The sequence below is a fragment of the Leptonychotes weddellii genome, chromosome 10, assembly GCF_054177405.1.
Source record: "Leptonychotes weddellii isolate Sample4059 chromosome 10, ASM5417740v2, whole genome shotgun sequence".
In the NCBI taxonomy this organism is placed as follows: Eukaryota; Metazoa; Chordata; class Mammalia; order Carnivora; family Phocidae; genus Leptonychotes; species Leptonychotes weddellii.
This window is the reverse complement of record NC_138378.1, coordinates 10693596-10708098: the sequence shown is the minus strand read 5'-3', so window position 1 is coordinate 10708098 and position 14503 is coordinate 10693596. Positions and strand designations below refer to the sequence as shown.

At 44.9% G+C, this 14503-nt stretch overlaps 1 protein-coding gene across 3 annotated transcripts in view; it reads left to right on the top strand.

The window, feature by feature from the left end:
• Nucleotides 1-12227: 12227 nt before the first annotated feature.
• The window catches only part of SLC9A8 (solute carrier family 9 member A8), a 79571-nt gene continuing 77295 nt past the window's right edge, over nucleotides 12228-14503 (top strand). For 2 of the 3 annotated variants that reach the window (XR_014148882.1, XM_081831935.1), the window contains exons 1-2: nucleotides 12228-12360; nucleotides 14244-14422. Coding sequence is in view for 2 of the 3 variants with exons in the window: in XM_081831935.1 (XP_081688061.1) it covers nucleotides 12335-12360; nucleotides 14244-14422 (205 nt within the window). In the remaining variant the exon portion in view is untranslated. Of the gene's footprint in view, nucleotides 12412-14243; nucleotides 14423-14503 lie in introns of all 3 variants that reach the window. The other variant, XM_081831937.1, reaches the window with a different exon arrangement.

The following is a 14503-nucleotide window of genomic DNA, read 5'->3' as shown; positions in this document are numbered from 1 at the left end:
TTGGTAGGATTCAGTTTCCTGTAGTCTAGGACTGAGGTCCCAGTTTCCTCATTTGCTGTTGGTGGAGGCTATTCTCCCGGCGACTAGAGGTATCCCACACTCCTTGTCTTATAGTTCCTTCCACTTTTTACTTAAGGTGACTATCTTAACTGACCCACAGATTTGTCTTGAATAAGAACCAAAAGGACAGGGAACCCCCTTAGAAACAGGTACTCAGTGGGAATTTTCTTTTGTTTCAGTTTTGGTGGGGAGCACTGTGCTGGTGTGAAGTGTTCCTTTCTAGAACAGCTCAACCATGTCTCCTGAGCCAGGAAAGGGTAGACTTCCCCAAGCCAGCCCACTAACCCTTAGCCCATCACCCACCCTGGGGATGTACAAGGGGAGACTTGAAGATTACTGGGGGAAAATGGAGGTTAGAGAAGTCTTTCCTAGAGAGGGTTTTTTGTGCTACTGTGTGCATAGCACATAAGAGATGCTTAATCCATATTTAATGACTTATGCTGGGCACTATCTAGGTATTGGAGCTCCTAAGAGTTTAATGGGGATGAATAAGGAAGTAAGTTTTTAATAAGAAACAGAATATTATGCTAAGAGAGAGAAGCCAGACACAAAATGCCATATACATGATTCCATTTCTATGGAATGTTCAGAAAGGCAAATCCATAGAGACAGACAGTAGATTAGTGCTTGCCACGGGATGGGGGAGTGAGAATGACTGCTAACGGGCACAGGATTTCTTGTCGGGGTGGTGGAAATGTTTGGGAATCAGATAGTCTTGATGGCCACACAACATAACAAATATACTAAATGCCATTGAATTGTATACTTGTAAATGGTGAAGCTTATGCTATGTGAATTACATCTCAATAATAATTTTTAAAACATTAAAAAAGAGAGAAAGAGCACATATGATACAGAGTGATATGTACAATGAGGCCAAGAGAGTAAAATGTTGGAAGAGATAATAACTGCAAGTGGGCGGGGCGGCCCCTCTGAGGGAGTGACAGTGGTGACAGGTCCTGAATTATGACTAGGAGGCAGTTATAAAAATATCTGGAAGAAGGTAGGTGAAGGATCAGTATGTGCAAAGGTCCTGAGGTGTGGACAAGTTTGGCACCTTCAAGGAGCAGATAGGTGAGAGGAGCTGGAGCAGTGTGGTGGAAAAGGTACAAGAAGGGGTCAGAGACTCCCATAGGGGACAGGAAGCAGCCCAAACCAGGCCCTGCAGACCCACTAAGAAGAGTTTGGGTTTTGTGCTCAGTGAAATGAGGGGCCATGGAGTGGTTTGAGCAGAGCAACTTGATCTGATAAATGCTTCAAAAGGACGGCTTGGACTGCCACGTAAAGTAAATAGCAGGCAAGTGAAAATAGAGGCAGAAAATGTAAGCAAAGCCCTGTGACACTGTGCCCGATACTGGAAACATTCAGAAACTGCCAGTCAGCTTTCATAAATTAGCATTATGCCAGCTTGTCATATTTATTTAAAAACAAGAAGTCAAGGCCATGGTTATTTGATACTTCTGTCTTTGACACTGCCTCACCTCCCTCTTCTGTGAGTCACCAAGCTCTGTCAATTCTTCCTCCCCCGCCCCTCACCCCTTCACTCTTGGATCCTTCCAACTGTCCCCACTTTGTGACCCGGTGACAGATGGAAACACCAGTTTCCAGGCTGCCCCTGGGCATGACTTTTTTCTTTCTCCCTTTTAAAAATTTCTTCTTTTCCCTCCTATTTTTTTCACACTGTATATCATTTGCAGAACAAACCTGTTAAAAAATAACAAATAAGCAAAAGGAAAAGAAAAATACCCATGATCCACAATTCAGAGACAACTATTATCAAAACAACATTTTAATACATGTTATTCCTGTCCTTTTTTATTATTTGGCTTTAGATTTTATTTGTATCAAGATTATATAGTCACATAAATCGAAGAGTCACATTTTCTAAAAACAGAAATCTTCACTTCACACCCTCCACTCATTTCCCCCTCCCCAGAGACAACCACTTTGACCACTTTTAGCTGACTTTTTGATGTTTAATTCCGTATCTCTCAATAACATGCTTCTATTTCCACTTCTAATTTTTTTTTTCAGTTTTCAGTATAATCTGCTTTTCCACTATAGGATGTGAGGGTTCTGCTGTCTTTCCCTCCCCAAACTTGGCCCTAGCAGATAAGCACACCCTTCCCATCCCCCCATCCTCTCAAGATGGCTATATGGTAATTTTGGTGAGATCAATATCCACTATTTACATAATTGTGACTATGTAAATACCATTCACAGCTGAGCTCCACAGTAAACCAGGATGTCCTTTACTTTCCTGCACAGCTTTTTATTTTTCCTTGAGTTAATAATTGTCTTATGCCCTATTCCCACCCCAAGCCAAACTAATTTTCTCAGTATTTGTTATCAGTCCAACTCTGAACTCTTTGCCAGGGTCCAAGTGTCCTCTCAACACCTTCCAATGCATCAGAAATTCTATTCATTTATCTTTTGGAAGAAATCTCTCTGGAGCCTTCAGACCTGCTGGTACCTGAACTGGTACTCATTGGTACCCAGCCACCATCTGAGATCTCCATTATCTTCTGGGGATGTTGTTTGTTTATCTTTTGTGCTGGGTCTCTGTTTCCTGGGTCGTATGTCTTATTCTTCCTCATCTGATCCCCCCTTTTGGTAGTACAGCCTTCTGCAGCTCCCTGAGAAAGGGTGTTGAGAGACAGAAATTTCGTGACTTGCCATGTCTGAAAATGTGTTTATTCTGTTTGCTCCCTTGATGATTGTTTGGCTGGGTATGGAATTCTAGGTTGGAAATCCTTTTCCTTCAGAATTTTGAAGGTATTACTCCATTATCTTCTTGCTTCCAAGTTTTGGTTGAGAAGTCCAAAATTGTTCTGCTCTCAATGTTTTACATGTGACCTATCCACACCCACCCCCTTCTGGAAGTTTGTTCTTGGTATTTTGAAATTTCATGATGATGTCCTTACTATGCATTTATTTTTATCCAACATGCTGGGCACTCAGTAAACTCTTCCAGTCTGAAAACTCATGTCCTTTAGTTCTGGAGAATTTTTGTGAATTATTTTATCCATGATAAATGGATAAATGCCTATTGTGCATTTCTTGATAAAATGCCTATTTTTTCAGCTGTGGGATTTTTTTTATCCTTATCCTAAACATCTTATCCTTTCTCTCCTATTTGCTATCTTTGTCTGTTTGTCCTACTTTCTGGGACAAACCCTCAAATTTATCTTCCAACCCTTTTACTAAATTTTTAAAATTTCTACTGTCATGCTTTTAATTCCCAAGAGACCCTCTTTGTTCTCAAAATATTTCTTTTTTTATAGCATCTTGTTCTTCCTTCAGGGTTGCTCTCTGAAAACTTGTTGTTGTTTTCCCTCTTGCATTGTTTGTTTCCTCTAGTTACTTTTCTCTATTTGTTTTAGTCTCAAATTTTCACATAAGAGGATATCCTCAGGTATCTGATATTTCTTCATTTTCTGCTCATGTTTAAGTGTAGGGAACCAAGAAGCTGATTATTGGGTATGTTGGAAAGGGGGCTGTTGACTTTGAGTTATGCCTGTGAACTTTGTTAGGGACCCCTGATGTCAAAATATCTTTAGGTGATTCCTGAGTCTGGTCAGATTTTCTGGAGAAGACTCTCCCAGTCTCCTGCCTGAAATAGAATGAATGGCCTGGTTGGCCTGGTTCTAGAGCCATGTGGGTAGGGACAGTGTATCCAATTTGCCTGGCTCCTCTGGATGTGATCGATGGGGCCAACCCTGCAGGTGTAGGGAAAGACTAGAATAGGGTAGCCCAGCATGCAGGCCAGAAAACAGCCCACAAAAAGATATCCACGTCAAATCCCTGGAACATGGGAATGCTCTCTAGCTTTGCAGCTAAGTTAAGGCTCTTGAGATGAGGAGATAATCCTGGATTATCCAAGTGAGCTCTAAGCACCATCACAGGCATCCTCATAAGAGAAAGGCAGAGGGAGATCAGAGACATGGAGGAGAAGACAATGCAAAGACGGAGTGGAAAGAGATATGACCACAAGCCAAGGAATGCTAACAGCCACCAAAAACTGGGAGTGATAAGGAATGGATTCTCTCCTAGAGCCTCTGGAAGGAGCACAGCCCTGCTGACACTTTGATTTCAGACCTCCAGGACTGTGACAGAATATGTTTCTATTGTGACACCCCACAGTTTGTGATAATTTCTTGTAGCAGCCCCCGGGAGCTGCCATATTTACTAGCGTCCAGTGAATCCCCCACTATCAATGTAATGCCGCTGCCCTAAAGCATGCTGGGGTCCACAAGTCCAGACACACCCCTATTTTATTGTCTCCACAGAATAGTCCTCCAACCTCTCACCTGAGTAGGTGCCCAGTTGCCTAGAATTGAGTGGGGGCTGGGAGCATATGAAAATCTGCTTCTTTTTAGCCAATTTCCTTTCTTTCACACTCTCCTCTCCTCTGCCCGCTTCCCACTCCCATTTCAGTTTTACTTTCTAAGGCACCTGGTGTCACCAATTCCTGAGCCTTCTGGAGGATTTTCCAGGGCAGGGGTGTAAATCAGGCTGGACTGTGGCTTTCCCCTCTGCTGCCTGAGGATTGGATTTTCTCAGTTCTGTTGAGCCATTTAAACCCACCTGCTTTCTCTTCCCCAAAATGTTCTTACTGTTGTCTCCTTTCCTGTTCTCTAGTCCTTGAGGACTTAGGCTTTTATACTTGATCTTAGCCAAAAGGCCGAGAAGCAATAGAGGACTTAGGCTTTTAAAAAATGAATCCCTTCATTGCCAACCTAGTGGGGCCTACAAGTGTAACAGAGAAGAAGCACATGGAGCTCTCTGCCTCTGCTGAAATCCCACTTCCTCCTTCCCTAGAGCTCCAGATCTGACTCAGCTCACCATTCCCCATGCCAAGAATGGGGCTGCACATACACAGGAAGCATGGGAATGTTTTTTAATGGATCATCTTCAGCAGTGGTTACCCAGTGTGTTTACCATAAGCAATTGTTGAGGGGAGTGTCCTAGTTTGGTTTGTCCAGACATGGGAGTGGAGAATTCAGACACCCAAGAAAGAGAAGTCAATATAGGTATCTTGCCTGTCAATAGATCTTAATTAAAATGATATATATTAATATATGGATAATATATATGTATTTATATAACATAAAATCTATAATATATTACATATTATCATACATATAAAATCTGTGTGGAGAGATTTTTTTTTTAATTTTATACTTAAATTCAATTTAGTTAACAGTGTATTATTAGTTTCAGGTGTAGAATTTAGTGATTCATCAGTGAGCATAAAAATTCTTAAATTCGGGCGCCTGGGTGGCTCAGTTGGTTAAGCGACTGCCTTCGGCTCAGGTAATGATCCTGGAGTCCCAGAATCGAGTCCCACATCGGGCTCCCTGCTCAGCAGGGAGTCTGCTTCTCCCTCTGACCCTCCTCCCTCTCATGCTCTCTGTCTCTCATTCTCTCTCTCACAAATAAATAAAAAATTTAAAAAAAAAATTTAAAAAAAAATTCTTAAATTCATAAATTTCAGAGTCCTGGAATCTATATGGTATCAACTTGTTCAGAGTTTCACTTATAAACTATATTTTCAGAGTATATTCTTTTGGTTAAAATATAATAGGAAGAAAGTTATTTTTGGCATTTTCTATTATGCAAAATGTTAATGCTTATGTTTGTCAAAGGTATTCTTTCATTTCCTTCTATAGTTATCTAAAAAACAAAAATGAATATAGAATTTAAAGAATATAAATAATAAGAGTTGCTATATAGACATCAATATTTATACTCTAATAACAAAAAATTTAACTTTTCCATTTCTCCCTGTACCTTAAAAAAATTATTCATTAATTAGATGATGAAATAAATCTCTGTGAAGTCATGAGGTGCCTGGGTGGCTCGGTCAGTTAACTGTGTGCCTTCGGCTCAGCTCAGGTCATGATCTCAGGGTCCTGGAATCGAGCCCTGCATCTGGCTCCCTGCTTGGTGGAAGTCTGCTTCTCCTTCTCCCTCTGCCCCTACTCCCTGCTCATGTTCTCTCTCTCTCTCTCAAATAAATAAATAAAATCTTTAAAAGAAAAAAAAAATCTCTGTGAAGTCATAAAAGCAGAAAAATGTTAGTTTATATCACCTGGCAAAAATATAACAAAATTGGAAAGGGATACAAAATTTACATAAACACTCAATAAGGAGGAAGTTCTAAAACATTCCCTAAGTAAATCCTGTCTCAAAGCAGAAATTATGGGGGTGCCTGGATGGCTCAGTCAGTAGAGCATGTGACTCTTGGTCCTGAGGTCATGAGTTCAAGCCCCACATTGGTCATAGAGATTACTTAAAAAAAAAAAAAAGAAAAGAAAGGAAAGGAAAAAGAAACTATAATGAGAGCATCATGGGTCAAAACTCATGAGATATCCTCAAAGTATGTTGTCAAGCAGGTCATCCCTGTGGGCAGTTCAAGTTTAACTCCACTAGGGAGCTGTGTTTAGAACACACACTTCAGACTTGCCCCACCCACTGGGTGAGGAAGTGGGGGCATTTATCCTCCACTTGCACCAACCATTGGTTGAGGGCTATTCTGGGAGCATTCACTCCCTAGCACAGCTAGCTTGTGCTGTGTTGAGAGGAAGGCTGTGGGCAGCAGTAGGATCCTCCAAGAAGTTATGAGCAGTCATCAGCAGAGTCTATTATGGGAGAGATCCAAAAAGAAACTCAGATTCCCAAGCCCCATACCTGAGATCCAGGAGGTCAGAATAGGCCTGGAATCTGTATTTTTTCACAAACTCTCTCAGAAGTATCTGTTGCACCATATTCCACTGAATTCTACAAGCCCAACCTTTTCATTTCTGCCTAGTAATTCTAGTACCTGTTACCTGCTATGTGGCCAGGGCCAGATTAAAATATTAAAGTTCATAGGCATTGAAAAATTACCCCCAACTCATACATAAATCCATGTGAAACAATACTAAACAGTAAACATAAATGGAAGATCAACACAGGTTTTCTTTTTCCCATGGTGTGTTGAGCAGAATAATGATCTCCCAAAGACGTCCATGTGCTAATCCCTGGATTCTGTAATAGGTTATGTTACAATGACAAGGGGGAATTAAGGTTGCTCATCAGTTGACCTTGAGATGGGGAGATCATTCTGGATTATCCAGATGGGCTCAATGTAATCACAAAGCTCCTTGTCAAGGAAAGAAGGAAGGAGAGTCTCAGAGCCAGAGAAGATGAAATGACCAAAGCAGTGGTTGGAGTGATGCCATCGTTGGCTTTGAAGATGGTGGAAGGAGCCACAAGCTATGGGATGGGGGCAGCCTCTAGAAGCTGGAAAAGTCAAGAAAGCAGATTCTCCCATAGTGCCTCTAGAAGGAATGTAGCCCTGCCAACATCTTTAGTTTAGCCCCATAATACTTCTACCCTACAGAACACAAAGTAATAAATTTGTGTCGTTTTAGGAAAATTGCCTCCAATATGTCTCTCAATATATATCTCCTAACGGTTCTTCTTCTCTGATTGAACCTTGACTGACATACATGGTAACCGCTTTGATTCCCTTTTAAAAATACATGAAATATCAAATTCATTAAAAGTTTTCATTGGAGCCCCTGTTTTGTTGACAGCTTGAGTGTCTTCTAAGCTCTGGGAAAAGAGTGATGAACAAGACATTAACTTTCCACATCTGTAAAACTGGGCTAATCAGAGTACCTCCTGGGGTTATTATACAGATTAAGTAAGTCACTGGGCATAATGGGCTTGGTACAGAGTAAGGGTTCAAGAAATGCTAGGGGGTAGCTAGGTGGTGCAGTCAGTTAAGCACCAACCCTTGGTTTGGGCTCAGGTCATGACCTCGGGGTCGTAGGATTGAGCCCAGTGTCATGCTCCATGCTCAGCACAGGGTCTGCTTGTCCCTCTCCCTTTCCTCCCCCCACCCCCGCCACCTCATGCTCATGCTCACGCTTTCTCTCTAAAATAAATAAAATCTTAAAAAAAAAAAAAATGTTAGAAGAGGTAAGGAATGGAAGAAAAGCAGAAGAGAGAGACCTGCTTCCCGGGAGCTTAGATCTGACAGGAGTAAACAGGATGATAAACTTAGGAAGGAAAGAAGAGAGGGAAAAAAGAAGGGGAAAAAATATCCGACCATGATAAGTGCCTTAGAAACACTTATGTTTAACACTTCATACCCGGGGTCAGCAGCTCCCCGGGGGGGGGGGGGGGACAAATCCAGCCTGCCACCTGCTATCAAATGGCTTGTGAGCTAGGAATAGTTTCCATGTTTTCAAATGGTTGAAAACAAGTATTATGAAAATGACAAGAAACTCAAATCTCAATATCCATAAAGTTTTATTGGAACAAAGTCACTCTTATTTAAATCATCTAAGTTTTCCCACTGCAACGGCAGAGTTGAATTGTTGCAACAGAGATCGGAATGCCACAAAACCTAAAATATTTACAGTTTGGCTCTTTACAGAAAAAGTTTGCTGGCCCTTGCTTTAGACTGAGTGAGTGAGTGGTCAGGGAGGTCCTTCCTGAGGAGGTAACATTAAAGCTAAGACTGGAATGGCAAGAAAGAGGAAGGCTGGGGGTAGGAGGGCAGAAAGAACAGAAAACTAAGTTAAGAGCTTCTCTCTAATCCTATAACAGCCTTCCAAAGAGGGGCTCTGTCAAAAGTGATGATGGGACTCTGAGGTTCTGAAGGTGCAGTGGTGCCCCAGGGTCACAGAGCCATGGATCCTGAGTTGGGATAGGGAACCAGGCCTGCATGCCCTGTTCCAGCCTCTTTACGGCCTGGCATGGCATAGGAGCCTAGAACTGCATGTTGAATGGCTTTATTTGCCTTCCTGGGGGTAATGACCGGGGATTTGATTTGATTTGATTTGATTTTAAAGATTTTATTTATTTATTTGAGACAGAGAGAATGAGATACAGAGAGCATGAGAGGGAGGAGGGTCAGAGGGAGAAGCAGACTCCCTGCCGAGCAGGGAGCCCGATGCGGGACTCGATCCAGGGACTCCAGGATCATGACCTGAGCCGAAGGCAGTCGCCTAACCAACTGAGCCACCCAGGCGCCCAATGACCGGGGATTTTAGATTTGTTCCCAGGAATAGGTGAGAAGGGCCTGGGATTTGCCCTCGGGCCTAAAGGCAGGTGTTCTATGGACTCCTGCTTGGCAGCAGGCCCATGACTGTCATGAAACAGGCCCTGATAACAGGATCTATGGCAAGGGCAGTGGGTGGGATGCCAGATAGAATGGGGAGACCCTCAGAGAATCCAGGAAGCGGCTTTCATCCAGAGTAGCCCACAACTGGCAGCTTGATAGAAAAAGTCCTACCCCCAGCTCCCAGTGGCCTGACTCCAGCCAGGATCTTCTGAGGCTGGAAGGAGACTGACTCAGACAGAACCCCACTCTCAATCTTCTACGAGCCAGTTCATTTCTGCCAGGCTCTGTGATAAAGGAGAGAAGTAGGCTGTTGGCCCCGTTTTAGAGCCAGAGAAATTGAGGCCATGTTGAGAACAACAGGCGGTACTTGGTAAAACACAGACTCCACGCCTGAATCCTAGCCTCAACATTTCCCAGTGTGTGATTTCAGGCAAGTGGCTTAACTTCTCTGTGCTTCAGTTTATAGATATGATAGTATCTGCCAAAAAAAAAGTAAGGAATTAAGGAAACAAAAGTTCAGCACCACACCTACAGGAAGAACTCAATAAACATTGGCTGACCCTAAGCACATTCTCTGTTAGCTTTGACAACAGCCCTAAGAGATTCTAGAGTGGCAGAGGATTCTGGGTATGAGCCAGACAGATCTGTTCTCCACCCAGTTCTTCAGGGCCAAAACCTTGAAATCATCCTTGACTCCTCTCTTTCCTTTACACACCACAGTCCCTCAGAAAATCCTGCCTTCAATATACACCCAGGAGCCAATCATTCCTGTCATCTCCATGATATCACCTTAATCCAAATGGCCATCAATTCTCACCCAGATTAGTGCAAAAGCCTCCTAGCTGGTCAGGGGGCTGCCAACCGCCCAACTCTCCCCAAGCAAGCAAAGGTCGGAGGACTCCTCAAAACCCTTGTGTTTCCTAACACATCTAGCGTTAACTCACTCCTTTATTTATTCAATGATCATTTATTATTGAGTACCTACTATGTGTTACGTGCTGCTCTAGACACGAGATAAAACAGAACAAAACAGACAAAAACCTCTGCAGTCAGAAAGTTTACATCCTCCTGGAGGGAGGACAGTAAGCAAATGTAGAAGTAAAACAGATAATATGTTAGGTGTTACAGAGAAAAATAACTCAGGGAAGGTGTTGGATTTTATTTTTATTTTTTATTTAAAGATTTTTATTTACTTATTTGAGAGAGACAGAGTGCTGGGAGAGGGGCAGACCCCCGCACTGGACAGGGAGCCCGCCATGAGGCTTGATCCCAGGACCCTGGGATCATGACCTGAGCCAAAGGCAGACGCTTAACCAACTGAGCCACCCAGGCGCCCAAGGTTTTAGATATTAAACAGGGTGGTCAGTGAAGGCGTAATGAACAAGGTAAGAGTTAAATAAAAAGTTCCAAAGTGGGAAAAGGTGAGATCCAAGGGGCAACTCACGAGTGGAGTAGTCTAGACAAAGGCCTGAGCAGTACAGAGGTGGAAGTGTTCCTGGTGTGTTTCAAGCACACAGGGGAAGCCACTGTGACCACAGCGAAAAATGTGCAGGAGGGGGAGAGTGGATTGACCTCAGAGGGGTCAAGGGGGCCGGGTTGTAGAGTCCTGTGGGTTCTCCAAGTCTTTTTTTTCCTTTGATTGAGATTAGAAGCCAGTGGAAGTTTCATTTTTTTTTAATTGTTATTATTAGTTTTAAAGATTTCATTTATTTCAGAGATCATGAGGGGAGAGGACGGGAGGGGCAGGAGAAGCCGACTCCCTGCTGAGCCAGGAGCCCCATGACTATGCAGGGCTCGATTCCAGGACCCTGGGATCATGACCTGAGCTGAAGGCAGACGCTTAACCCGTTTAACCACAGAGCCACCCAGGTGCCCCCGCACCCCAGTGGAGGTTTTAATTTAAGTAGGGGAATGACTAGAGTTTTAAAGGATCACTGTGCTGGGCCCGTGGCTGGCTCAGTCTGAAGAGCAGGCGACTCCTGATCTCAGGGTCTTGAGTTCAAGCCCCACGTTGGGTGTAGAGATTACTTAAATAGATAAAAAACTTAAAAAAAATTTTTTTTTAAGGATCACTGGGGTCCTCTGTGTGAAAGATCACAGGGAACATCGGCAGAGCCAGTGAGACAGTTTATGGTTTAGGCAGCTACAACAGCCGTTACGAGGTATGATGGCTTGGACCAGGAAGGAGGTAGCAACAGCAGAGGTGATGTCAAACCCAAATGTCTTACACAAGGTTAGGAGTCCTCCTGATGGGGTCTCCCTTACCCCTACAAGCCTTGTTCCTTCCTGTATCCCAAACCCCACAGACCACAGCTAGGCACATACAGGTGTCTAAGGAGTATTGGTTGACTAAACCGACAAATGAATGAATGATCCAGGCCTAGGTCATCATCACCACCTATTTTATTTTATTATCTTTTAAAGATTTATTTTAGAGAAAGAGAGCATGAGCAGGGGGAATGGCAGAGGGAGAGAGAGAGGGAGAGAAGCAGATTCCCAGCTAAACGCAGAGGAGGGCGGGGGGGGGGGGGCGCTGGATCGCATGACCCTGAGATCATGACCTGAGCAGAAATCAAGTCTGAGGCTTAACTGACTGAGCCACCTAGGCGCCCCTCATCATTACCTATTTTAATGATAGGCATATAGTCAGAAGTCAGTAAATGCTTACAAATAGAATACTGCACAATTCTGCAAGGCCAGGTGGCTAGTCCTCTTCACAGGGAGGAAAACTGGGGCTCAGACTGGGGAAGGGTCCCCTGGGGTCCCTCTGCACAGCCTAGGCTAGAAGCTTCCTTCCCAACTTTCAGAGTCAAGTCCTGGACACTGGGTGGTTAGCGCCTGCTCTCAGGGTGAGTCACACTGACCTCACAGGAGTTTCCCTCAAAGCTTCCTCGCCCCGGGCTGGAGAAAAGCCGAAACTCCATGGGGCCAGGAGGTCACCAAACCCACGCCGGTCAGGCGTCCTGAAAGCGCCCTGACCGGGTCCTCCCCCCTTCAGGCCACAGAGACGAAGAGACAGAAGGGCCGCTCGCTCACGGCTGAGGCCCCGCCCCCCGGTTGTCAGCCGGCCTGCTCCTCCAGCGGAAGCCGGAAGCAAAAGCAGTCCCTGCTAGCCCCCGGCTCCGAACTCGGTGGTCTTGGAGGCTCCGCAAGATGGGGGAGAAGATGGCGGAAGAGGAGTGAGTGGGCTTTTCCTGGGCGGCGGAGGCGGCAGGGCTGGGCCCCGGCGGGTGAGAGCGAGAGCCTCAGGCCTCCCTCTGGCCCTGAAAGGCGGAGTTCCTTGTGCCGCTTGGCCAGGACTGACCATGCCGGCGCAAGCGAGGAGGGCGGGAGGGATGGGCCTGGGCCCAGCCCGGCCCTGCAGCCTCCTTAAGGTCGGATCCTCGTCCAGGGAACCGGCAGCCCGGGGCAGGCCTCGAAAGCCGTCCGGCGGAAACCGAAACCCCAATTCCACTTTCCCATTTTTCGGTCTTTTGATAATCAGGGAGAGGTCCGCCGCCTCCTCCAGGAATTCCCCCACCCCCTCTTCCACTGTAACGGCCGTTTTTCGCATCTGTCTCCTCCACGGAGTTTCATTCATTCGTTAACTGTTGGCCATTTACTCTATTCCAGGCGCTGGGCACATAGTAGTGAAGGAGGCCGACCAGGAGCCACCCTTAGGTAGTTTCCATTCTAGTGGGGAAAGACCCTAAGTAGGCAAGGTGATTTCAGAGTGCTAAAAGAAAACGGAAGTGTTAGGATGGGAGAGTCCCGCTAGGAAGAAGTGACGTGCCCGCCGAAACTGTAATGAGGAGAAGGAGGGATAGGAGAGGGAACAAGCAAATGCAAAAGGCTGGAAGCAAGAAAGAGCTTAGTGTCTTTGAGGGACAGAAGGAAAGGCAGGATGGCTGGAATGTAAAGAGCGAAGGGGCTAGCTGTACAAGATGAGATGAGGGGCGGGGGTGGGCGTCCTTTGTCCCCCAGGTACTTAGCCGGAAGGACCCTTCTTTAGTCCGTCTCCATATCTGCCGGGCACAACCTATTGCATGTTGTAGATGCCCTATCTATGTGAACCGGTTTGTAAAAATTAAAAAGGAATCCCCGTGGTTGAAATCTGACTCCCTCACCTGATACCTTTTCAGATACGTCTCTTGGCTGGCTGGGTGGTCATTTCATTTCGTCTGCTTATTTATTCAGCATATGCTCTATTGCTACACCAAACTGGGCCTCAGCAACACAAAGCAAAAAAGGTGGTATGGCCCAGTAATTTCAAGTTTGGTCTCAAACTTGGTTAGCTGAGATACTGGCCAGGTTATGCAACCTCTCTGAACTTCAGTTATTCGTGGGTAAAAAAGGGAAAGGAATAGCCCCCATCTCAGGCCTGGTATGCCTATTAAATGAGAGGTTGTATGTTATATAATCCCTGGAGTGAAGCATTTACTCAATAAACATGAGCTATTATAATCACAATTGCAATGGTTATTATATGAATATTGCACTAGTTTACAATCTGACCCCAAAGTGAGGAGAGAGCTCTGGTGAAGAACATAAGAGGTGGGGTGGGTGCAGTATTACAGAGGAGGTTACATTTGAGCCTTTAGATATCTGAGAAGGATTTTATAAAGTGGGGTGGGATGTTCCAACCAGATCAACAATTGGGTAAATTCAGGTGGCTTCTTCAACTTGCTGCTATAATTCAAGGAAAAGAATGTAAACAGGAGAAATAAAGGCGCCAAGTAAATAACATTGGATCTTGGAATGTGATGAGACTTCAGTTTGTCTCCATTTAAATCCCCCATTAAATGCCAAAGAGCAGGCAGCATTTTGTTTCTGCACTGGCCCTGATTCCCCCTGGTTCCTGTCCTCTGAGTGGCTGTGTTCAGAGCACCTGAAGCCACTGGTACTCTCCTGCTGAGGCAGGCAGGAATTTTCTGAATCAGTTTCTCTCTGAGGCCTGCCGGTGGTTGTAAGACTTGTGAATCCCATCATCCTCTGTGCCAGGTTCTCCTTCTGTTTGTGTATGTGTGTTGATACTCAGGCCCTTTTCCCTTTATCTAATCCTGCTGTTTTTTATGTCCAACAGGTTCCCCAACACAACTCACGAAGGTTTCAATGTCACCCTTCACACTACCCTGGTTGTCACCACGAAACTGGTGCTCCCGACCCCTGCCAAGCCCATTCTCCCTGTGCAAACGGGTGAGCAGGCTCAGCAGGAGGAACAGTCAAGCGGCATGACCATCTTCTTCAGCCTCCTCGTCCTAGGTGAATGTGGAGACACCCTCATTTGCCATCTTGAGTGTCTTTGTGTGCTGTCTATAAGGTCAACCCTGTCTAAGCCACCAT